This window comes from Stenella coeruleoalba, assembly GCF_951394435.1.
Source record: "Stenella coeruleoalba genome assembly, chromosome: 2".
Taxonomy (NCBI): Eukaryota; Metazoa; Chordata; class Mammalia; order Artiodactyla; family Delphinidae; genus Stenella; species Stenella coeruleoalba.
Window position 1 is genome coordinate 83,018,703 of NC_137147.1, and position 26,763 is coordinate 83,045,465.

General features: G+C 39.5%; 1 protein-coding gene across 5 annotated transcripts in view; it reads left to right on the plus strand.

The window, feature by feature from the left end:
* Window positions 1–26,763, plus strand: part of EIF2AK4 (eukaryotic translation initiation factor 2 alpha kinase 4) — a 114,408-nt gene that overhangs the window by 4,304 nt on the left and 83,341 nt on the right. For 4 of the 5 annotated variants that reach the window (XM_079914486.1, XM_079914487.1, XM_079914489.1 and 1 more), the window contains exons 2-6: window positions 7,907–8,019; window positions 10,910–11,012; window positions 20,450–20,602; window positions 23,190–23,270; window positions 24,799–24,947. In XM_079914486.1, the coding sequence (XP_079770612.1) occupies window positions 7,907–8,019; window positions 10,910–11,012; window positions 20,450–20,602; window positions 23,190–23,270; window positions 24,799–24,947 (599 nt within the window). Of the gene's footprint in view, window positions 1–7,906; window positions 8,020–9,503; window positions 9,954–10,909; window positions 11,013–20,449; window positions 20,603–23,189; window positions 23,271–24,798; window positions 24,948–26,763 lie in introns of those variants that run through there. The other variant, XM_079914488.1, reaches the window with a different exon arrangement.

A 26,763-nucleotide genomic window follows, 5' to 3' on the forward strand; every position in this document is an offset into this window, starting at 1 on the left:
GATATAGTTCCCTGTGCTATACAGTAGGACCGTGTTGTTTAGCCATTCTAAATGTAATAGTTTGCATTTACCAACCCCAAACTCCCAGTCCATCCCTCTCCCTTTTGTGTTAGTATTTTTAATTAATTTCCCAAACCTCATCCTCACTCTGCTGCTCATCTTGTAAACCAGTAAAGTTTAATCGCAGGCTGTCATTAACCGTCATGCCTTGGAACCAAAAGATTTGCTCCTATGTGGAATGGCTGTTAAAATTCTCAGTTTTTTATAGTCTTATCCTTCACTCCAGTACTTCTAACAGAAATAGACACATGCTTACATCAGTTTATTTTTGGGGGCCTGAGTGTGAGGAAGTGCCCAAGAAAACCACATTCAGACTGAGAAACTGGGGTTTCTGCCAGTGTTGGCCGGGCGCTCTTCCAGGTGTTGTGCACTGGGCTGAAAAGAGGGTCCCCGGGCTTCCCTGGTGGTGCAGTGGTTGAGAGTCCGCCTGCCGATGCAGGGGACACGGGTTCGTGCCCCGGTCCGGGAAGATCCCACATGCCGCGGAGCGGCTGGGCCCCTGAGCCATGGCCGCTGAGCCTGCGCGTCCGGAGCCTGCGCTCCGCGACGGGAGAGGCCGCGGCGGTAAGAGGTCCACGTACCGCAAAAAAAAAAAAAAAAAAAAAAAGGGTCCCCTTGGTCAGTGTTCCTCATCCTGTGGGGTTTATTAAGATCCTTGGGTTTTGTTTCTTGAAGAGCTAGTGTTTTTAATTTTTTTAATTCTAGGGGGGATTAGTCCAAATGAGCATTACCTCTCTTATGTTTTAGGACTGAGTTTGTGTTATTCTTTCACTTTTTATACCTTGAAGATTTGTTTGGTTATTTGATGGTACTTCAGGAGAGTCTCCAACTTCATGATCTCATTGGGAAGCAAATTTAACTCATCTCTCATTGTAGCGTGCCCTTCTCTCCATGACTACTTATTATGCTGCCTTCATGTCACTTGCATTTTCAGTCTTCAAAACAAATCTTTTTTCTCATGTAGAATTTTGTATACTTTGTAGCTATACATTCTGCCTTGTGTTTTCCTCTCATTAGGTGCTCTCAAAAAATTTTGGTTACCCCTTACTTTGAGTTTTTTTACCTACAAATATTCCAGGAATTCATTATTTCCTTGTGCAGGTTAAATCAAAGATTTTATCAACATTGAATTCTAATGGCCATTTATCTTCTAAAGGCATGAAGGAGGTCTTACCCAATCCTAATCTTTAGAACATCTTGATTGTTGAACTTTTTAATCAAGTCCTGTTCAGTTCCAGGAGTCCTTGAATGCCCTAATATGAGCTAACACTTGGTATCCTAAACATGTTTTGCATAAAAGCATCTTCACATGTTGGGAAGCCTCTCAGTTCACTTGAGAGAAGCCTGGCAAATATTCTGTTCTTACCTCTGAAAGCACTGTTCCCTGACTGTCTTTATTTTTTTTTTCCAGTGAGCCTGTAATGGTTAGGATTAGGTTTAGCTACATATGACAGAAAACTTAAAATAACAAAGTTTATTTTTTTACATGTAAAAGTCTGGAGTCTACGGCTTTTTCTGAATTGCTGTTCTACCATCCTTAAAGTGCCCTTCGTGGTCTAAAATGGCTGTCTGACCTCCAGTCATCACATCTGCATTCCAGCCAGCTGGAATGAGAAGGGGATGAAGAAGTTTCATCCCTTTCCTTTGATAAAGTTCACTTCCTGGAAATTGCATATTATAGTTCTTTCATCTTACTGGCCAGAAATTAATCCAGTAGCCACACTGAGCTGCAAAGGCGTCTGGGAAATGTATCCAGCTAAAAAATCAGGGATTCTATTAAAAAAGAAATAAAAACCAAGCTTACGTATTTTATATGCATAGCTGATTGTGTGATTCATGGTGCCACATGTAAGGTTCATGTTATAAATTTCTATTAGAATTTAATGTTGCTAAGTACTTTATTACCCTTAGAAGAATTTTTATCTTTTTTCTTTTCTGATAATGCCGCATTTCTCTTTTTGCCCTGGCTGCCTGGACATTCCAAGGGAAAGTCAAGGCTCAGTCACAGCAACTCAGGGTTGGCATTAACAAGGGAGGGCTGATGGAAAAGACAGATTTGGGAGTCAGAATTGGATTTGAAGTCCAGATTTGTTGCTGTGTGTTGGTGGGCAAGAAACTGAAAGTCTGAGCCTGAGCCGCCTTGTCTGTAAAATGTCTGTACAAAGGAGGTTGCACCTACCTCTCAAAGTTGGTCAAGTGTCTGGACCATATGTGTATATGGTCCCTCAGCCTCCCCTTTCTCATGATATATAGATAATATAAACTGTCTCAAATCCTTTTTGGAAAAAGCATACATAAATAAAGAAGAATGGAGTATTTGGTGAAAAGCAGTTGGTTGAAAGCATACACAATTTTAGAAGAGCTATCAGATTTCTTCATGTCAAGATTTTCACTTATCTCAATATTCGAAGTATCCCCTGCTCAAGAGGCCTCCCCTGACCTGCCTGTCTGCGTACCTTCTCCTCCTCCATCACTATGTTCCATGACTTGGCTTTGTCTTCTTTACAGCACTCATCACTTTTTGAAAGCATTCATTTGTCTTCTACTCTGTGCCAGCTAGTTGGGTTCGTGTCTGTGTAGATTTGCCTCTGAACTCTCAGTCTCTAGGGCAGCACTCAGAAGGTCATCAGCGCTCAGTGACATTTGAATGAATGGAGGCTACTTGGGACATTTCAGGTCACCTTAGAAACTTTGAAAAGGAATATGTACTCTGTCTTGGAGGTTTTCGGGGTTTTTGGAATTTTATTTATTTTTTTATACAGCAGGTTCTTACTAGTCATCCATTTTATACACATCAGTGTATACATGTCAATCCCAATCTCCCAATTCATCCCACCACCACCACCACTCCCCGCCACATTCCCCCCTTGGTGTCCATACGTTTGTTCTCTACATCTGTGTCTCTATTTCTGCCCTGCAAACTGGTTCATCTGTACCATTTTGTTAGGTTCCACATATATGCGTTAAGATACGATATTTGTTTTTCTCTTTCTGACTTACTTCACTCTGTATGACAGTCTCTAGATCCATCCACATCTCTACAAATGACCCAATTTCATTCCTTTTTATGGCTGAGTAATATTCCATTGTGTATATGTACCACATCTTCTTTATCCATTCATCTGTCGATGGGCATTTTAGGTTGCCTCCTTGACCTGGCTATTGTAAATAGAGCTGGAGTGAACATTGTGGTGCATGTGTCTTTTTGAATTATGGTATTCTCTGGGTATATGCTCAGTAGTGGGATTGCTGGGTCATATGGTAGTTCTATTTTTAGTTTTTTAAGGAACCTCCATACTGTTCTCCATAGTGGGTGTATCAGTTTACATTCCCACCAACAGTGCAAGAGGGTTCTTCCCTTTTCCCCACACCCTCTCCAGCATTTATTGTTTGTAGATTTTTTCATGATGGCCATTCTGACCGGTCTGAGATGATATCTCATTGTAGTTTTGATTTGCATTTCTCTAATGATTAATGATGTTGAGCATTCTTTCATGTGTTTCTTGGCAATCTGTATATCTTCTTTGGAGAAATGTCTGTTTAGGTCTTCTGCCCATTTTTGGATTGGGTTGTTTGTTTTTTTGATATTGAGCTCATGAGCTGCTAGTAAATTTTGGAGATTAATCCTTTGTAAGTTGCTTCATTTGCAAATATTTTCTCCCATTCTGAGGGTTGTCTTTTTGTCTTGTTTATGGTTTCCTTTGCTGTGCTAAAGCTTTTAAGATTCATTAGGTCCCATTTGTTTATTTTTGTTTTTATTTCCATTACTCTAGGAGGTAGATCAAAAAAGATCTTGCTGTGATTTATGTCATAGAGTGTTCTGCCTATGTGTTCCTCTAAGAGTTTTATAGTGTCTGGTCTTACATTTAGGTCTCTAATCCATTTTGAGTTTATTTTTGTGTATGGTGTTAGGGACTATTCTAATTTCATTCTTTTACATGTAGCTGTCCAGTTTTCCCAGCACCACTTATTGAAGAGGCTGTCTTTTCTCCATTGTATATTCTTGTCTCCTTTATCAAAAATAAGGTGACCATATGTGCATGGGTTTATCTCTGGGCTTTCTATCCTGTTTCATTGATCTATATTTCTGTTTTTGTGCCAGTACCATACTGTCTTGATTACTGTAGCTTTTTAGTAGAGTCTGAAGTCCGGGAGCCTGATTCCTTCAGCTGTTTTTCTTTCTCAAGATTGCTTTGGCTATTCAGGGTCTTTTGTGTTTCCATGCAAATTGTGAAATTTTTTGTTCTAGTTCTGTGAAAAATGTCATTGGTAATTTGATAGGGATTGCACTGAATCTGTAGATTGCTTTGGGTAGTAGAGTCATTTTCACAATGTTGATTCTTCCAATCCAAGAACATGGTATATCTCTCCATCTATTTGTATCATCTTTAATTTCTTTCATCAGTGTCTTATAGTTTTCTACATACAGGTCTTTTGTCTCCCTAGGTAAGTTTATTCCTAGGTATTTTATTCTTTTTGTTGCAGTGGTAAATGGGAGTGTTTCCTTAATTTCTCTTTCAGATTTTTCATCATTAGTATATAGGAATGCAAGATTTCTGTGCATTAATTTTGTATCCTGCAACTGTACCAGATTCATTGATTAGCTCTAGTAGTTTTATGGTAGCATCTTTAGGATTCTCTATGTATAGTATCATGTCATCTGCAAACAGTGACAGTTTTACTTCTTCTTTTCCAATTTGTATTCCTTTTATTTATTTTTCTTCTCTGATTGCCGTGTCTAGGACTTCCAAAACTATGTTGAATAATAGTGGTGAGAGTGGACATCCTTCTCTTGTTCCTGATCTTAGAGGAAATGCTTTCAGTTTTTCACTGTTGAGAATGGTGTTTGCTGTGGGTTTCTCGTATATGGCCTTTATTATGTTGAGATAGTTTCCCTCTATGCCCACTTTCTGGAGACTTTTTATCATAAATGGGTGTTGAATTTTGTCAGAAACGTTTTTCTGCATCTACTGAGTGATCATATGGTTTTTCTTCTTCAGTTTGTTAATATGGTGTATCACATTGATTGATTTGCATATATTGAAGAATCCTTTCATCCCTGGGATAAATCCCACTTGATCATGGTGTATGATCTTTTTAATGTGTTGTTGGATTCTGTTTGCTAGTATTTTGTTAAGGATTTTTGCATCTATATTCATCAGTGATATTGGTCTGTAATTTTCTTTTTTTGTAGTATCTTTGTCTGGTTTTGGTATCAGAGTGATGGTGGCCTCATAGAATGAGCTTGGGAGTGTTCCTTCCTCTGCAATTGTTGGAAGAGTTTGAGAAGGATGGGTGTTAGCTCTTCTCTAAATGTTCGATAGACTTCACCTGTGAAGCCATCTGCTCCTGGACTTTTGTTTGTTGGAAGATTTTTAATCACAGTTTCAATTTCATTACTTCAATTTAATTACATAGAGTTGCTTGTAGTAGTCTCTTAGGATGCTTTGTATTTCTGCGGTGTCTGTTGTAACTTCTCCTTTTTCATTTCTAATGTTATTGATTTGAGTCCTCTCCCACTTTTTAGTGATGAGTCTGGCTAATGGTTTATCAATTTTGTTTATCTTCTCAAAGAACCAGCTTTTAGTTTTATTGATCTTTGCTATTGTTTTCTTTGTTTCTATTTCATTTATTTCTGCTTTGAACTTTATGATTTCTTTCCTTCTGCTAACTTTGAGTTTTGTTTGTTCTTCTTTCTCTAGTTTATTTAGGTGTAAGGTTAGATTGTTTATTTGAGATTTTTCTTGTTTCTTGAGGTGGGCTTGTATAGCTATAGACTTAGAACTGCTTTTGCTGCATCCCATAGGTTTTGGATCATTGTGTTTTCATTATCATTTATCTCTAGGTGTTTTTTGATTTCCCCTTTGATTTCTTCAGTGATCTCTTGGTTATTTAGTAATATATTGCTTAGCCTCCATGTGTTTGTGTTTTTTACGTTTTTTTCCCTGTAATTCATTTCTAGTCTCATAGCGTTGTGGTCAGAAAAGATTCTTGATATGATTTCAATTTTCTTAAATTTACTGAGGCTTGATTCGTGACCCAAGATGTGATCTGTCCTGGAGAATGTTCTGTGCGCACTTGAGAAGAAAGTGTAGTCTGCTGTTTTTAGATGCAATGTCCTATAAATATCAATTAAATCTATCTGGTATATTTTGTCATTTAAAGCTTGTGTTTCCTTATTTATTTTCATTTTGGATGAGCTGTCCATTGGTGTAAGTGAGGTGTTAAAGTCCCCCACTATTATTGTGTTACTGTCGATTTCCTCTTTTATAGCTGTTAGCAGTTGCCTTATGTATTGAGGTACTTCTCTGTTGGGTGCATATATATTTATAATTGTTATATCTTCTTCTTGGATTGATCTCTTGATCATTATGTAGTGTCCTTCCTTGTCTCTTGTGACATTCTTTATTTTAAAGTCTATTTTATGTGTTATGAGTATAGCTACTTCAGGGGATAGAATACCTTTTTCCATCCCCTCACTTTCATTCTGTATGTGTCCCTAAGTCTGAAGTGTGTCTCTTATAGACAGCATATATATGGGTCTTGTTTTTGTATCCATTCAGCAAGCCTGTGTCTTTTGGTTGGAGCATTTAATCCATTTACGTTTAAGGTAATTATTGATATGTATGTTCCTATTACCATTTTCTTAATTGTTTTTGGTTTGCTTTTGTAGGTCTTTTTCTTCTCCCACTTAGAGAAATTCCTTTAGCATTTGTTGTAGAGCTGGTTTGGTGGTGCTGAATCATCTTAGCTTTTGCTTGTCTGTAAAGCTTTTGATTTCTCCATCGAATCTGAATGTGATCCTTGCCGGGTAGAGTAATCTTGGTTGTAGGTTCTTCCCTTTCATCACTTTAAATATATCATGCCACTTCCTTCTGGCTTGTGGAGTTTCTGCTGAGAAATCAGCTGTTAACCTTATGGGAGTTCCCTTTTATGTTATTTGTCGTTTTTCCCTTGCTGCTTTCAATAATTTTTCTTTGTCTTTAATTTTTGCCAATTTCATTACTATGTGTCTCAGTGTGTTTCTCCTTGGATTTATGCTGTATGGGACTCACTGCTCTTCCTGGACTTGGGTGGCTATTTCCTTTCCCATGTTAGGGAAGTTTTCAACTATAATCTCTTCAAATATTTTCTCGGGTCCTTTCTCTCTCTCTTCTCCTTCTGGCACCCCTATAATGTGAATGTTGTTGCGTTTAATGTTGTCCCAGAGGTCTCTTAGGCTGTCTTCATTTCTTTTCATTCTTTTTTCTTTATTCTGTTGTGCAGCAGTGAATTCCACCATTCTGTCTTCCAGGTCACTTATCCATTTTTCTGCCTCAGTTATTCTGCTGTTGATTCCTTCTAGTGTAGTTTTCATTTCAGTTATTGTATTCATCTCTGTTTGTTTGTTCTTTAATTTGTCTAGGTGTTTGTTAAACATTTCTTGCATCTTCTCGATCTTTGCCTCCATTCTTTTTCCGAGGTCCTGGATCATGTTCACTATCATTATTCTGAATTCTTTTTCTGGAAGGTTGCCTATCTCCACTTCATTTAGTTGTTTTTCTGGGGTTTTATCTTGTTCCTTCATCTGGTACATAGCCCTCTGCCTTTTCATCTTGTCTGTCTTTCTGTGAATGTGGGTTTTGTTCCACAGGCTGCAGGATTGTCATTCTTCTTGCTTCTGCTGTCTGCCCTCCAGGTTTTGTTTTTAAACCATGCTTTAGGAAAATGTGACCAACACTTATATAAAATAAAATTATGTGTAATATTTAAAAAGTAGAACTTTGGCTAAAATATTAATAATTTTTATCTTAATCTTTAATGATTGGCTCTCTAGAGAAAAAAAGATTTTCTTTTTCTCTTTTAGGTCAAAGAGCCTCCTGAAATCAATTTAGTTCTGTACCCTCAGGGCTTGACTGGTGAAGAAGTATATGTGAAAGTGGATTTGAGAGTGAAATGCCCACCCACCTATCCAGATGTGTGAGTACATTTAGAAATAGCTTTGATGTGATTTCAGTTCTCTGTTTTGAAAACATAAGAACAGTTTGAACTTAATGGTGTTTTCTCCTTCTGCCCCTATTCCATTTAAAATTTTATTTCCTATCAGTTGCATTTCATCAAAACTACATCAGCAATAGACATTGTCATGAAACCTGTCTCCTGTTAAGTTAGCTTATAGTTAGTAGTCTCTATGGATGGTAATATTTGCTCCATGACTAATGTTTGTTTCCTCTGATATGTTAACTTTTGTTTGTTTAACTCTTCATAAACAAGTAAGAGGAACAATCTAGAAGAAAAAGATAAAGGTGCAGTGACTATAAAAGCCTTGTGGACTTAGTTTTAAAGTATGATAGGCATTAGGACTTAGAGTAGCCTTCCAGGCCAATGGGACCTTTACTTCCTAGAGTAAAGGACTATTTAGAGTTGCCCTGTTTCTGTGGGGGGACTGCTAACGAGTTTTCACTGGGCACGCCCACAGCCTGCAGGACGTGTAACATCACTGGCCTCTACCCACTAATGCCAAGAGAGTTCCCCAGTCAGTGAGACAGCCGGAAACCTCATGTATTTCTAAACTCCCACTGAAGGTGATACTCCCTCTGGCTGAGATTCACTTGTAAAAGAAAAACATTAGCTATCAGGACTTGAGTATTCTTTTTTCAAAGTACCATGCATATTCCATGTAACCTTTCCCCAGACATTCCATGTGGAAAAGCAGATTGGCCTGGATGATGTTTTGTGGTTTGAGCTTGTTGTGTAGGAAGCCAGTGAAGGAATGTGACAAATAAAAGGAAGTCCTGCCTTACACAGTGGGTGGTAAATGTATGGGACTTGTTATCTTAAGAGGTGATAGAGAATGTGAAAATACAGATAGGTCAAGTTGAGTTCCTCAAAGTTAGTAACCCACTTTTTGCCCAACCTCTATGCCTAGAGTAGATATAGTAGGTATTCAGAAAGTTAATTTATGCATTAATTGAAGGGTGATGAATTTTATCAAAGAAAAATAAGACAGTGCCTCTCTAGGTTTTAGTTTTCCTGACACTGTATAGGTGGTGTCTTTTCTGACACCAACAGGGTGTCCAGACAATTCAATTCAATTCTGACACTAAAACTGATAGCTGGGTTAGGGGCTCAGTCCCACAACAAGACTTCAGATGCCAGTTGCAAGTCCCAGTACTTCTGATCAACTGGCTATAAATTTGCAGGTTCCCATAATGCCCATGGTCGATAATTTGCTAGAACAGCTCACAGAACTCAGGAAGGCACTTCACTTACTATTACCGGTTTATTATATAGGATACAACTCAGGACCAGCCAGATGGAAGAGATGCTTAGGCAAGGAATGCGGGGAGGGGCGCAGAGCTTCTTTGCCCTCTTGACATTGACTGATGTCCTCTGGGGGGTGCACAGTCACCCCTGGTTGAGAACCACTACTTTAGAGAACTCGTCAGGTAAATCTTGATGTGTCTACTTGGTAAAAATATTATTTAAGAAACAGCATGCAAATGCTTAACAAAAAGTTAAAAAGTAAACATGATAATATCAGCTACATAAAATTATGAATTATGTAGCAAAGGCATAAAGAGAACACTGGAAATTTTAAAGCAAGTTTAATTAGTGTTGCAGTTGAATTTTTCACCATTTTGTTAATATTGCTATATAATGACTGCTTGATTTTTTTTTTAAAAAAAATTATGTAAGTCTTGACTTGGGGAAACATTCCTATCTTTTGAGATGATACGGGGCAGGAAAACTTTCCTTTTCTGCAGAATAGTCCTTGATGCCACTGTGAGAGAGAGAGTCCTGGATTGGCTGGACCACACATAGACTCAGTAGTCTCTCTCCGATTTCCATCTATCCAACTAGATTGATGATTGTAGCAATCTATCATACTGAAGCATTGAGAGAGTCCATAGGTAAGTGAAGAGTAAAGGCTTCGCCAAGGTAAAACGCCATGCATTACTCAGAAATGCTTGGTGGGAAGTGATGAATCATCTTCTCTTCAAATGAAGCCTACTTAATCTCAGAGTTGTTATTAGATGTGTATTGGTTGGAAATAAAAGAACCCCAAGGGCTGGTTGTACTTTCCTTGGGTAGAAAGTGTTAACTCTTAGTTGCGCTCTATAGGGATGGAGAGGAGAGTGTGGTAGGCATCCTTGGAAGAGCAGAGTTTGCAGAGTGTGCATGACTAGATTTATGTATGAGTAAGTGAGCTCATTTACAGCAGAATGAGTGCCTGGGACACAGCATGTTGTGGGAATACTAGATAGATCACTGTGGCTCCATCTCGCCTAGTATTCTTGTCCTGCTTTATGCTGGAGTGCACTGATGAGCACAGAGCGTCTGGACTCTGGCAGGTGAGCTGTCTGAGTAAACTGACATTGAGGGGCAAGCCAGGATGGAGCGTTACCATACAAGGGAGCTCATAGTGAAGTTACTGGGCTAGAATCACACACAGAGCTGGAGTGATTTTTTTAAAAGGCAGTAGACAGTAATTGATGCTAAAAATTTAAATCAGGTTGTAAAGCTGAAATCACACAGAGGAGTTGGGGAGACCCCTGATCGAGCCCCAATCATGTATGTCGGGTCCTCTGGGGGATCAGGGCACCCGACTGCCCACACTGACGACTAGCCAGCCCACTGCTGCCCCCACAGGCTGCAGGTGCCTCCATGCTGAGTACTGTGTCAACAGAGTTGCTGGGGTAAAATTAAAATGCTTTTGAGATGAAAAGAAATGTTGCTGGGGGTACAGAGAGATTCACATATGAGGCCCTTATGAAATCCCCAGGCCCCGAGCTTGGAACTTAGCAAATATTAATGCAAATAATCTGTACTTTCTAGAGTAACTCCTTTTTGTTTTTTTCTTTTCCAGAGTCCCTGAAATAGCATTAATGAATGCCAAAGGTCTGTCAAATGAAACTGTTAATTTGTTAAAGTCCCGCCTAGAAGAAGTGGCCAAAAAACATTGTGGCGAGGTATGATTTGTTAAACTGGAATTATGAGCGGATGGTAAAAATCTCGTCATGTTCAACAGTGTTTGCCTTCTGGCCTTTTCTTTGGGTTAAAGCCTTTCCCGTTGCACCTCAAATCTAAATTTCACTAGGATGTTTTGGGTTTTATTGGTATCTACAAAGGGGAACATTGCTGTTTGTATTTTTTTAATTAATGGTATTTATGAATTACAAATTGTGGAGTATATATAGATAGTACTGTTGCTTAAGAATTCTTCTGGAAGCACTTTATATGAACCTGGGCATTCTTTTTGCACAGTTTGGACCTGACATCATGACCTCATCTTGACTTCAACCTTTATGCTGGAAAATGTTTGCAGACAAGTGATATCTCACCAAACTTTGCCACCTCTCCAATTTTCATATCAGAAGGACTGTTTTCCTCCTCAACAATTAACAATACACTCTCCTCCATCAATGTCCCTTTTATACCTGAGCATTTACACCTAGTTCAGTACTGATTCTTTTTTAATTCTGTGACATCACAGTCTACATGAGCTCCCCCTTGGGTGGCAGAACTCTCTCTGGAGGGCTACGCTAGGTGACTTCTTAGGGCAGAGTATTACTGTGTGTATTAACTCTGTGTATACTGTGTGTATAATTACAGAGAGTATTATTATCTCTTAAATATAATCTATTTCCTCACTTTTGTATAAGATCACTCAGTGTTTTTGCCTAGGTAGCTCATGCTTAACTATCCCATTCTATAAAAATTGAGAAGAGCTAAGTAAGGGCTAACCCTAGGCCTCCATGTCTATGCTGGGCCTCTGGGAAAGTGCCTGGACAGTTTTTTACTTGCATTCTATAACACATAGAGTCACAGCCATCTAAGTTGCGTTTCCAAGAACTTCAGTGATTGTTGTAGTATAGAAAGTGACTGTATGATAGCCAGGTCATGGAAGCAACCTAAATGCCCATCGACAGACAAATGGATAAAGAAGATGTGGTACATATATACAATGGAATATTACTCAGCCATAAAAAGGAACAAAATTGGGTCATTTGTAGAGACATGGATGGATCTAGAGACTGTCATACAGGGTGAAGTAAGTCAGAAAGAGAAAAACAAATATTGTATATTAATGCATATATGTGGAACCTAGAAAAATGGTACAGATGAACCGGTTTGCAGGGCAGAAATGGAGACACAGATATAGAAAACAAATGTATGGACACCAAGTGGGGAAAGTGGCAGGGGGTGGGGGTGGTGTGATGAATTGGGAGATTGGGATTGACATGTATACACTAATATGTATAAAATGGATAGCTAATAAGAACCTGCTGTATAAAAAAATAAATAAAATTCTAAAATTAAAAAAAAAGTGACTGTATGAAAAACTGACACCATTTCCTCTAAGATCAGGAACAAGACAAGGTTGTCCATTCTCACCATTATTATTCAACATAGTTTTGGAGGTTTTAGCCACAGCAGTCAGAGAAGAAAAAGAAATAAAAGGGATCCAAATCAGAAAAGAAGTAAAGCTGTTGCTGTTTGCAGATGACATGATACTATACATAGAGAATCCTGAAGATGCTACCAGAAAACTACTAGAGCTAATCAATGAATTTGGTAGAGTAGCAGGATACAAAATTAATGCACAGAAATCTCTTGCATTCCTATATACTAATGATGAAAAATCTGAAAGAGAAGTTAAGGAAACGCTCCCATTTACCACTGCAACAAAAAGAATAAAATACCTAGGAATAAACCTACCTAAGGAGACAAAAGACCTGTATGCAGAAAACTATAAGGCACTGATGAAAGAAATTAAAGATGATACAAATAGATGGAGAGATATACCATGTTCTTGGATTGGAAGAATCAACATTGTGAAAATGACTCTGCTATCCAAAGCAATCTACAGATTCAGTGCAATCCCTATCAAATTACCAATGACATTTTTCACAGAACTAGAACAAAAAATTTCACAATTTGTATGGAAACACAAAAGACCCTGAATAGCCAAAGCAATCTTGAGAAAGAAAAACAGCTGGAGGAATCAGGCTCCCAGACTTCAGACTCTACTACAAAGCTACAGTAATCAAGACAGTATGGTACTGGCACAAAAACAGAAATATAGACCAATGAAACAGGATAGAAAGCCCAGAGATAAACCCATGCACATATGGTCACCTTATTTTTGATAAAGGAGACAAGAATATACAATGGAGAAAAGACAGCCTCTTCAATAAGTGGTGCTGGGAAAACTGGACAGCTACATGTAAAAGAATGAAATTAGAACACTCCCTAACACCATATACAAAAATAAACTCAGAATGGATTAAAGACCTAAATGTAAGGCCAGATACTATAAAACTCTTAGAGGAACACATAGGCAGAACACTCTATGACATAAATCACAGCAAGCACCTTTTTGACCCACCTCCTAGAGAAATGGAAATAAAAACAAAAGTAAACAAACGGGACCTAATGAAACTTAAAAGCTTTTGCACAGCAAAAGAAAACTTAAACAAGACGAAAAGACAACCCTCAGAATAGGAGAAAATATTTGCAAATGAAGCCACTGACAAAGGACTAATCTCCAAAACAGACAAGCAGCACATGCAGCTCAATATCAAAAAAACAAACAACCCGGGCTTCCCTGGTGGCGCAGTGGTGGAGAGTCCACCTGCCGATGCAGGGGACACGGGTTCGTGCCCCGGTCTGGGAGGATCCCACATGCCGCAGAGCGGCTGGGCCCGTGAGCCATGGCCACTGAGCCTGTGCATCCAGAGCCTGTGCTCCTCAATGGGAGAGGCCAAAACAGTGAGAGGCCCGCGTACCGCAAAACAAAAAAAAAACAAAAAACAAAAAAAAAACAAAAAACAAAAAAAAACAAAAAAAACAAAAAAAACAAACAACCCAACCCCAAAATGGGCAGAAGACCTGAGTAGACATTTCTCCAAAGAAGATATACAGACTGACAACAAACAAATGGAAGGATGCTCAACATGACTTATCATTAGAGAAATGCAAATCAATACCACAATGAGGTATCACCTCACACCAGTCAGAATGGCCATCATCAAAAAATGCTGGGAAAAAAAAAAAAATGCTGGAGAGGGTGTGGAGAAAAGGGAACCCTCTTGCACTGTTGTTGGCAGTGTAAATTGATACAGCCACTATGGAGAACAGTATGGAGGTTCCTTAAAAAACTAAAAATAGAACTACCATACGACCCAGCAATCCCCTGCGCATATACCCTGAGAAAACCATAATTCATAGAGTCATGTACCACAATGTTCATTGCAGCTCTATTTACAATAGCCAGGACATGGAAGCAACCTAAGTGTCCATGGACAGATGAATGGATAAAGAAGATGTGGCATATATATACAATGGAATATTACTGAGCCATAAAAAGAAACGAAATTGAATTATTTGTAGTGAGGTGGATGGACCTAGAGTCTGCATATAGAGTGAAGTAAGTCAGAAAGAGAAAAACAAACACCGTATGCGAACACATATATATGGAATCTAAAAACAAAAAACAGGTTCTGAACAGCCTAGGGGCCGGACAGGAATAAAGACACAGATGTAGAGAATGGACTTGAGGACACGGGGAGGGGGAAGGGTAATCTGGGACAAAGTGAGAGAGTGGCATGGACATATATACACTACCAAATGTAAAATAGATAGCTAGTGGGAAGCAGCCGCATAGCACAGGGAGATCAGCTCGATACTTTGTGACCACCTAGAGGGGTGGGATAGGGAGGGTGGGAGGGAGACCCAAGAGGGAGGAGATATGGGGATTTATGTATATGTATAACTGATTCACTTTGTTATAAAGCAGAAACTAACACACCACTGTAAAGCAATTATACTCCAATAAAGGTGTTAAAAAAAAGAAAGAAAGAAAGTGATTGTAGCACAGTCTGGACAAAAAAATAGGCCTTGGGAATTATTCCAAAGTTCTTTCTAGTTTAAGTCATTTCTAGTGTAGTCTAATGTCTAGCTGAAAAATAATATGGAGTTATATTGAAAATTCAGCTACAGAATCCTCTGGTTTCTTGGATTCATGATTTGTGATTTTTTTGAAAAATTTTTTGCTGTATTTTATTTTATTTTTACAATGCAGTGTTATTAAGTATAATCACTATGCTGTACATTAGATCCCCAGAACTTATTTATCTTATAACTGGAAGTTTGCACTCTTTGACCAACATATCTCCCCTTTTCTCCCACCCCCTCGCCCCTGGCCCCTGGTAACCACCATTCTAGTCTCTGTTTCTTTTTTGTTTAAGTTATTATATTTTATTCTGTTTATATTAGTTTAATACTTTTTAAATTTAACAAATGAATTAATGTATGTCAATGCTGTCTTACAGGTAGAAAAACCAAAATATCAAACCACCAAATTATATCTCAAGAGTACATGTTTTCTTGGAACTTGAGCCAAAATTGAAAGTTAGGGGTCCCTAACACTCTAGTTACTACCTCTGGCTCCTAGGCCGTGGAGACAACAAATACCACAAAGCTGTTCTACTTTGAAAAACGAATAATTATGTGTAAATACTTTACTTTGTTTATAAGTTCAAGTAAGGAAGTGTTCAGTATTCAGTTCTGTCCGAATTCAGTTATCTATTACCGTCTAACAAATTTTCCTAAAATGTAGCAGCTTAAAACAACAGCACTTTTAGTCTTTGTTTCTGTGAGTCCAGCTTTTTTATATTCCACCTGTAAGTGGTATCGTGCAGTATTTGTCTTTGTCTGACTTGTTTCACTTAACATAATGCCTCAAGGTCCATCTGTGTCTTGCAAACAGGAGGATGTCCTCTTTCATGGCTCAACAATATTCTGGTGTGTGTGTGTATCACATCTTCTTTATTCACTTATTCGTTGACACTTAGGTTGTTTCCCTAGCTTGGCAATCGTGAATAATGCTGCAGTAACATGGGAGTACAGATATCTCTTCAAGATCCTTTGTTTTCATTTCCTTTAAATATATACTCAGAAGTGGGATTGCTGGATCATATGGTATTTCTATTTTTAAGTTTTTGAGGAACCTACATACTGTTTTCCGTAGTGGCTGCACCAATTTACATTCTCACCAAGAGTGTACCTGGGATCCCTTTTCTCCACATCCTCGCCAACACTTGTTATTTGCTGTCTTTTTGATGATAGCCATTTTAACAGGTGTGAGGTGATGACACATTGTGGTTTTGATTAGCATTTCCCTGATGATTAGTGATGTCGAGTATCTTTTCATATGCCTATTGGCCATTTGTATGTCTTTTTTGGAAAAATGTCTGTTGTGTTCCTCTGCCCATTTTTTAATTGGATTGTTTGCGAGTTTGGGGGGGGTTTATTGTTTTGTTCTTTTTGTTTCTTTTTGGCTGCGCTGCGCCTTTGTTGCTGCACGCGGGCTTTCTCTAGTCGTGGTGAGTGGGGGCTACTCTTTGCGGTGCTCGGGCTTCTCACTGTGGTGGCTTCTTTTGTTGCGGGGTGTGGGCTCTAGGCACGCGGGCTTTAGTAGTTGTGGCTCACGGGCTCTAGAGCGCAGGCTCAGTAGTTGTGGCATGCGGACTTAGTAGTTGTGGCTTGCGGGCTCTAGAGTGCAGGCTCAGTAGTTGTGGCGCACGGGCTTAGTTGCTCCATGGCATGTGGAATGTGGGATCTTCCCAGACCAGGGATCGAACTCATGTCCCCTGCACTGGCAGGCGGACTCTTAACCACTGCACCACCAGGGAAGTCCCAGATTGTTTGGTTTCTTTTTTTTGCTACTGAGTTGTATGAATTCTTTATGTATTTAAATATTGACTCCTTATCAGTTATATGATTTGCAAATATCTTCTCCCATTCTGTAGGTTACCTTTTCATTTGTTGATGGTTTCCTTTGCTGTGCAGAAACTTTTTAATTTGATGTAGTCCCACTTGTTTATTTCTGCTTTTGTTGTCCCCCCACCCCCCTGCCTTTTTTGGCTTTATTACAAATTATACTTTTTATTTTGAGATAATTATAGATTCACATGCAATTGTAAGAAATAATACCAGGAGAGCCCAAGTACCCTTTACTCAGTTTGCCCCAATGGTAACATTTTTGCAAAACTGTAGTGTAATATCATAACCAGGACATTGACATTGATACAGTCAAGATACAGAATAGTTTCATCACCACAAGATCCCTAATGTTGCCACCTCCTTACACCCCCATGCCCTCCGTGATACCTGACAACCACTAATCTGTTCTCCATTTCTGTAATTGTCTCATTTCAAGGATGTTATATAAATAGAGTCACAGTATGTGACCTTTGGGACTTACTCCCCTTCCCCCCACCACTTCAGCATGATTCTGTGGAGACTCATCAGACTGTCACATGTATTAATAGTTGTTACTTTTTATTGCTGAGTAGTATTCCATCTTATAGGTGCACCACTGTTTGTTTAGCCATCCACCAGGTGAAAGACAGCTGAATTATTTCCAGTTTGGGGCTATTAAAAATAAAGCTGCTGGGCTTCCCTGGTGGTGCAGTGGTTGAGAATCTGCCTGCCCATGCAGGGGACACTGGTTCAAGCCCTGGTCTGGGAAGATCCCACATGCTGCAGAGCAACTAGGCCCGTGAGCCACAACTACTGAGCCTGCGAGTCTGGAGCCTGTGCTCTGTAACAGGAGAGTCCGCGACAGTGAGAGGCCCGCGCACTGCGATGAAGAGTGGCCCCCGCTTGCCGCAACTAGAGAAGGCCCTCACACAGAAACGAAGACCCAACACAGCCAAAAATAAATAAATAAATAAAAAATAAAGCTGTGTAAACATTTATGTACAGCTTTTGGTGTGAACACAAGTTCATTTCTCTGAAGTAAATGCTCAGGAGTGCAGTTGTGGGTGTATGGTACCGTGTGTTCAGTTTTTTAAGAAACTGCCCGAATTTTCCAGGTTAGCTGACCACTTTACATTACCATCAGCAATATGTGAGTGACCCAGTTTCTCCACGTCCGTGTCAGCATTTGATGTTGTCAGTTTTCTATTTTATCCATTCTAATAGAAGTTGTGATGGTTAATTTTATGTGTCTGTTGGCTAGGCCATGGTACCTGGATATTTGGCCAAACATTATTCTATATGTTTCTGTGAAGGTATTTTTTAGATGAAATTAACATTTAAATCAGTCTACTTTGAGTTAAGCAGCTTACTCTCCATAAGGTGGGGGTGCCTTACCCAGTCAGTTGAGGGCATTAAAAGAAGAAGACTGGCCTCCCTGGAAGAAGGAATTGCCAGGAGATGCCCTTGGGACTTGAACTGCAACATCAACTCTGCCCTGGGTCACCAGCCTGCTGGCGTACTCTGCAGAATTTGGACTTACCAGCGTCTGTAATCATGTGAACCAATTCCTTAAAATCAATCTCAATCAATTTTTCCCTCTCCCTCCTTCCCTCCCTCCCTCCCTCCCTCTCTCTCTCCCTCTCTCCCTCTCTCTCCCTCTCTCTCCCTCTCTCTCCCTCTCTCTCTCTCTCTCTCCCTCTCTCTCTCTCTCTCTCTCTCTCCCCTCTCCCTCCCTCCCTCTCTCTCTCCCTCTCTCCCTCTCTCTCCCTCTCTCTCTCTCTCTCTCTCCCCCTCCCTCCCTCTCTCTCTCCCTCTCTCCCTCTCTCTCCCTCTCTCTCTCTCTCTCTCTCTCTCTCTCTCCCTCCCTCCCTCTCTCTCTCTCTCTCTCTCTCTCTCTCTCTCTCTCTCTCTCTCCATACACAGTCGGCTCTCCGTATCTCTGGGTACTACATCCGTGTATTCAGGCAACCATAGATGGAAAATATTCAGAAAAACAATCCAGGAAGTTCCAAAAAGCAGAACTTGAATTTGCTGCATGCCGACAACTATTTACATAGCATTTACATAGTATTTACAACTATTTACATAGTATTTTCGTTCTATTAGGTATTGTAAGTAATCTAGAGATGATTTAAAGTATACTGTGGGAGGATGCACATAGGTTATGTGCAGATACTATACTATATATATATATATATATATATATATATATATGGACACATACCCCTTCTATTTGGTTCTGTCTCTCGGGAGAACCCTGACTGATACAGATGTGTACTGCGAGGTGAGGCAGAGCGGCTGTTGTAAATAAGGAGGTCAGGAGAGGCCCCACCAGGTGACATGTGAGCAGAGGCTGAGAGAAGCAAGACGATGGACTGTGTAGATTTGGGGGAGAGGGGGACAAGAGCCAGTCTGGAGACTAGCTCTTATTTACATCCAGTCTTGTATGTTTTATCAGATTTATACAGAAAATGCTAGTAAATTAAACAGATTAGCAAAAGAAAATCCCTCCACTGCTTGGCTCCTGGCTCCTTTCTGGTGTAGAAATGGTTTCTCTTTGACGTGATGGAAACTGCCTTCTTTAACCAGCTTTCCTTAAAAGAGCTTTTCACAGAATAGTTTGCCTCTTAGACTCTAAACTAGTGTTTCTAGTGAACGCCACAGCTTCTAGTACAATAAAAAATACAGCTTCCCCCAACAATAGCTGTGGTTTCTCCCCAAAAGAAAGGTGAACACCAGGCAAACTATATATTCTTGTGTACAATGAATTCTGTTACTTTTTACCACCCTAAGTCCTTTTAGGAACAATAATTTTTAATGTGCTTCATTGTAATTGAGGAAAAAGAAATTTCAGAGTGGTGGTCCTCATCTGCAGAAGGAGCTTGGCACTCTTGACCTCTTTGGGGTTGGAATAGTTGGTCAGTGTGGGGTCCCAGAAACCCTTGCTCTGTTGATTTACCAACCAAGCTATGGTTTATGATTTAGGGGTTGGGGAAAGTGGCTTCCTACATTCACATAGGATGTCTGAGAGGGGGGCCTTTTTCCTTCTGATACTGTGAATGCTTCCCTACGTGGAAATGAAATGCTTTCTAAGTATTAATTAGCCTCCTACTGGTCCATTAGTAGCAGGGAGAGAGTGAGGCCTTTAAGCATTTGCCTCTGTACCCCAGTAGGATGTTTTCAGGATGCTGTGTGGATAGATGAAAGCTCTCATGTTAGCAATGATTATTCTCTGCTCAACTGTCATTATGTAGGCAGGTTTTCTAGCTGGGAAGGTAGTCTTTACTTTTATGCAGTCTTAAATATTTTACCAGATTTATTTATACAGAAAAACATTTTATCGGATTTATTATACAGAAAATGCTAATAAATTGAATAGGATTGCAAAAGAAAAGTGAAGTTTTTTATTTATCTAGATAGTGATTTTTCTTGATGGTAACACAATGAGGTGAGTGCTATTAAAGCTTTTTCCTCCTGTGGTTGCATCCTAGACCTAATTTAGAACGTGTCACATCAAAATGAATATCACCATTGTGAGTGGGTCTCGGATGGCCTGCATGTTTTTCTGTAGTCTCACCTTGAGGCCCTGCTTTGCTTGACCATTTGACCATTTGTGGTTGATTTCCATCCATGTGTTTAGGTGATGATATTTGAACTGGCTTACCATGTGCAGTCATTCCTCTGCGAGCACAACAAGCCCCCTCCCAAGTCTTTTCATGAAGAAATGCTGGAAAGGCGGGCTCAGGAGGAGCAACGGAGGCAGTTAGAGGCCAAGCGGAAAGAGGAAGAGGAGGTGAGACCCTTGTCGCCGCGGTGTCCGGCCCGGAGGACTGCGAGCTCCTATAGGTTTTCCTCCGTCTCTACCTACTCACTTACTGGTATTTCTTTTAAGTTTTGCTCAGCATTTGATCCAAGAATCATGGATTCATGTGAAAGAAGGCCCTAAGAGTAACCAAGAAATAAATACTATGAGGGATTCCCTCCCAACAGATATCAATGCTACCCCTAGAACGCTTAGTCCAGGTTTTTAAATAAGAGAAAAAGGAAGTTGGCTTAACCAAACTTCTGGTGCTCTTTCTGTGCTTGTAAAGCTGTGCAGGAGTTCAGAGGCTATTATCTTCTTCCCTCTGTGGGACAAGTATCTCATGCCCAAATGAGTAGCCAAAGCCAGAGACTGAACGTCTTTTTTGTTCATTAACCATTTTTACTTTTTCTTAATTTGCATATGGATGTATACTGCTGTGTTATTTTAAAAATCCTTTAATCAGAGTTAATACATGTATCTAAATTTCCTTCCTGATTTTTAAGTTTTTTTTTCCTTCTATTTAGCCTTTTAATAAACTTATCTAGAACTTATTTTGATGTGGGTTGTAAAAATGAGGGTGTGAGTTTTTCTTTTTTCCCAGTCATTTTCCTAACACATTTATTAAGTAATCATTCATTTTTAAGTGATTTGTAATAATTCCTTTAAAGTGTATTTTATCTACTCATTTATACTAAGTTCTACTTGTGAATTGTCTCTTTTGTTCAATTCATGTTTTTATCTTGAGTCTCTACAGCACTCTTTGAGTTATTGTATCTTTATAACGTTTGACTGTCTAAGTCAGGACCCCTGTCCCTTCATCCTTCATTCTTTTTTTTTTTTTCTGTTGGCTATTCTCACAGATAAGTTATAGGATTGCTTTCTCAAAATCAAAACAAAACAAAGCCTGTGGAATTTTGAGTAAAATTGCACTAAACTTATGTATTCATTTAGGAAGAATTAACATTATGACAGTGTTCAGACTTCCTATCCAGGAATGTTTTTCCATTTATTTTTATCTCTCAGTGAGGCTTTTTAGTTTTCTTCCCTTAGGTGTTGCAATTACTTGTAGGGTTTTGTTTTTCCTGCTTTTCTTAGGTTCTTATTCTTGGTTCTTTTTTCCTGCTTCATTTTGTTCATCCTTTACTTATGTTAACACTGTCTTTGTGGGTTCCGTTCATTTTTTTCCTCAATATTTATTTATTTGGCTGTGCCAGGTCTTAGTTGCGGCATGAGGGATTTTTGTTTGTTTGTTTGTTTTTGGGGTTTTTTTTGGTTTCAGCATGCGGGATCTAGTTCCCTGACTAGGGATCGAACCTGGGCCCCCTGCACTGGGAGCACGGAGTCTTAACCACTGGACCACCAGGGAAATCCCGGTTCCATTCATTTTGTTACTGCTTATCTCCTATTTAATTGCGTAGCCTAGTTACCATTTAGGGTTTAAAGTTCCTTATTGTTGTCATTGTTCTTAGGCAGACACATTTTTACTAGAAGATAAGGATATTTAACAGACTTGTTTTGGTGTCCTACTATAACTACCTGTAAGTTTTGGGTATGCTTTATATTATTGCTGTAATAGTTTTTGGTGAGTTTCTCAATAGTTTTGATATTTAAAACCTGGAATTTTAGGCAGCTCATAAAAAACATTATTTTTCTCTACCTAAAATTCAGAATCATTTGAGTAATAGCTACATGAGTCAAATGGATAGAGATCAAAATGCCACTTTTAATACTCAGAAAACTGATTGGGGAATGCACCTGAAGGTCTGTGGCTTGTGGGTGTGCACCCAGCTCAGCCCACCTCCACCCAGCGGCCTGGCCGACAGTAGGCACAAGTGCATGTTCTCTGCAGACAGGCAGGTATCAAAGAGGAGGGTCTCAGTCAAGTGTGGGGAGAAGTGAGCGGCCCATGGTGTTGCTGCAGTTAAAGTCCCTCCACATTGGGAATCCCCTAGCGGTCCAGTAGTTAGGACTCCGTGCTTCCAAAAAAAGTCCGTCCATGCGGCGAGCCGTTTCCGACCGGCAGAATAACGAGCCGCCACACGCAAGATTCTTCTCGTATCACACTTTATTGGAGCACAGCTTGGTTGAAGAAAGATGGAAGGAAGACCCCGCAATCCTATAGCAGTCTGCTTATATAGGGATTAAGAACATGTGTCGCTCTGTGATTGGCTTTCGCCGATGGTGCGATTTGTGAGCCAGCATCGGATAGGTCGCTACTTTAAAACCTCATTAGTATACTTAGCGCAAGCGCAGTGGCCACAGGAAGGATGACTCAGCTTATTTCAGCTTCCTGCCGCGTAGCAGTTAGCTGACCGCGCCCTACACGTCCACATAGAAATGGGGAGTACGTGTCCCTCCCCACAGTCTTCACACCCATTTAAGTGGGAAGCCTATTGCCTAAGAACTCTAATAAAACTGACGTAACTACAGTTTGTACTAAGGTTCTAGATATTCAGATCTCTTAGGAGATGAGAGCTTGAATTACTGAAATTCAAAAGATTTTTTGTGATTACAGAATTCGTATGTTGTATGGGTTTCAGAGATCAGCATTTGATGGCAGTATGATTTGTTTCAGCAACGTGAAATCCTTCATGAGATTCAGAGAAGGAAAGAAGAGATAAAAGAAGAGAAAAAAAGGAAAGAAATGGCTAAGCAGGTACTCTAGCAATTCTGCCATACTCGAATAGTTTACATTTTGCTAAACATAAAACCTTTTTATTTCCATTGATGATATTTGAATTATTGTATCTTTATAATGTTTGAATATCTGAGAAGTCAGGACCCCTGTCCTTCATTCTTCATTATTCTTTTTCCTTCATTATTCTTTTTCCCCTCCTTTGTTAGTATCAGTAGTAAAGCTTAAAATGAAGCACTAAAAAGTCCCCCAAATATCATTCATTATATATTTTAGATTCTCCAAATAAGTAGCAAAACTTAGAGTTGTATGTTATCTGTAGATGTCTTTGGCTTACATAACCACAGTAGTTTATCAAAAGAGTTGAAGGACAGAGGAGATTGAAGTTTTGATAATCAACCCAGACTGGAATTATTAATACTTGGAAAACAAAACTATTTGTTCATACAGAAGAGTGAATGGAAACCACATGGATCTCCCTGAGATTTCATTCAGTGATGGAAAAGAAGGATTCAACAGATCTGGTTTAAAAAGCAGGGGTGGAAAAGGATAAAGTCCTTTTTCCTATATTTTTCCTGAGTCCCACTCAATCAAAAACCAGCTACACATGTTTGGAGAAATCCAGAGACAATTTTGCTCATTCTCTTTTAGAGAAATATGGCATTAAACTTAAGGGAAGCAATGAGGTGCGGTGGGTGGAGGCATTGATGTGCAGGTAAGCAGCACCTGGCTGAAAGCTTTGGCTTTTTTTACTGCCTGGCTCTGCGACCTTGACAGATGACACTCTCCGAGGCTCATTTTCCTCACCCCTTAAGACGGCACAGATAATGCCTTCCTTTCTGTCTTATGTAATTATTCCCACAGACAAATGTACTGCCCTTTGTGAACGTACAAAGCTGTATACAAATTTAAGGTGATATTACTGTTCCCACCAACTCTCCTATCTTACATCTGATCTGCCTTCCTGTCACTCACTCTGCTCTCTCCTTGTTTGTTTGTTTGTTTTTTACAGTGTTCAGAATAGTTTAATATTGGAGTCAAGATAGATAACAGAACAATACTAATTCTGTCAATAGACAGAAGACATAATGCAAACATAGACCCCTTCCACCCCATGTATATATAACTGATTTTTTGACTAAGGTACAAAGATAATTCTGGAGAAAGGATAGCCTTTTCAGCAAACGGTACTAGAACATTGTTTCTCTTTTCCATTATGGTTTATTATAGGATATTGAATCTGCTCTCTCTCTGAATGCCTCCTTCTGTTCATCTCTTGCTCTTCTCCCTAACTTTTCATGTATATTCCATGATTCTAAGCATTTTCGTTTATAAAACTCACATTCTCTTGAAACGGTAACCTGGCCTTCAGTTCTTGAACCAGTATATATTTGGACATTAAACTTTTAAAAGTTGAGTTCAACTTTATTACACTTGAAAACATTCAGCTTAAATAAGGTTTGCATTCTCTACATACTTATAATTATGTACCAGGATTGTCTTCCACTTATGACATATCTAAAGTAGGTTTTACTTTTCTTTTTTTAAGGAACGTTTAGAAATAGCTAGTTTGTCAAACCAAGATCATACCTCTAGGAAAGACCCAGGAGGACACAGAACAGCTGCCATTCTACATGGAGGCTCTCCTGACTTTATAGGAAATGGTAAACATCGGACCAACTCATCTGGAAGGTCTAGGTAAGTCCCTGAGGTTTCTGATCTGAAGGGATGAAAGATGTAGAAGAATTAAAACAACTTGTAGCGAAATTTGGTGGAATTGTCACATGATAGTTTTAATAACTTTTGCAGCGCCTGTATATCTTAATATATTAGTTAGCAATATGAAATGAAATTTTCATTTAACACTTTCCAAGTATCTTTCATGAAACCAGTTTTAGGGTTCATTCCCTTTTATAACAGTTACAACACTTGACAGTCTTGCCTCCAGTGCAGTTTGATCTGACTTTTAATGATCTAATTATTCAGTAAGTGATTTAAAAGCTTTTCTCTGTCAGAATCATCATCCAGTCAGATTTCACACTGTGTGTGTTTGCAGCCTGTAACTCCCTAGGTCCCACCACAGATGTGGGGGATACTCCAAAACAGGCACGCGTGTGGGAGATCCTTTACGTGAGGATGGGAGCCCCAGTTTGCTGTCAGGGCTCCCCTCCCTGTTGCTGCTGAGGACACTGGGCTTCCCTGTTACTGCAGGTGGGCTCCTGGGTTGTTCCCTGTCACCAGAGATGATATGAAAGGTACTATCTCTTCCTCCACATCCTTTTCCACCAAAGAATTGAGACTTTCCTGTCTATTTGCTGTGACCCGCTGTGGACCAGAAAGGAATTTTAGTACAGAATCCATTTGTGAGTAGGTGGGTGATGAAGTAGTATAGGTATTATAATTCAGCTTCTTTATGTGTTTAAACTATCTCTTGTGAGAATCTAAGCAGCACTTAAAACCAACATTTTCTTCTATAAAAAGAAACATTTTAGGTACCAAATTAAAAGCTTATATAATCTTTTGGGTTACAGTTTGTTTATACGAAGGAATCATTTCAGTTCTTTCCCTAATTATCTACTTAAAAAAAAAATCAGCTCAGAAATTATTTTGATATTAACATTTAACCACCTACTGTTAAGGTGAACTAAGTCTTTTCTTGAATGCAGTTTCTGGTAACAATTCCTTTTTAAGGTTATAACTCCTTGCACCAATTTAGATTGTTTTTGCAACTGGGCTTCCATTAGGCAACATAGTTTGAAGTTGTCAGAGTATTTCAGTAGGAAATAATTGACAGATTCCTACTGTGTTAGAAACAGTGGAAATAAATCAATGCCATGAATAAGGATGTATAAAAAACAATTTTTTTAGTTTAAACATTTCCATTTTTGCGGCTAACTGTAGACAGCGGGTCCAAGATTAGACTTGGCTTTTGAGATCAGAGATTATTAGCAAGTTTATTCAAGGAAGGATGGGAACTTCTCTCCCTCCTTGACATAGGTAGAACTTTTCATGTAGTGCTTGTAGAGGGCCATTTGTATGTCTTGGATAAAATGTGACATTCCATGAGCATCCAAGAAGAAATCTTCTTTTGTTTGTTTGTTTATTTGTTTGTTTTTTGTTTCTTCGGTACGCGGGCCTCTCACTGCCGTGGCCTCTCCCGTTGCGGAGCACAGGCTCCGGATGCACAGGCCCAGCGGCCATGGCTCACGGGCCCAGCCGCTCCACGGCATGCAGGATCCTCCCGGACCGGGGCACAAACCGGTGTCCCCTGCATCGACAGGCGGACCCTCAACCACTGCGCCACCAGAGAAGCCCAAGAAATCATTTTTATGTATCGTTTGCCAACGTTGTTGTACAAACCTGCATGAACTCTGGCACTATGTTGGCTACCGACTAGAAAAGAATGAATATTTCTTAAAATATAGTTTACATGCTTCTTCAGTTAAGAAATAAAAAGTCTTTGAGGGCTTCCCTGGTGGCGCAGTGGTTGAGAGTCCGCCTGCCGATGCAGGGG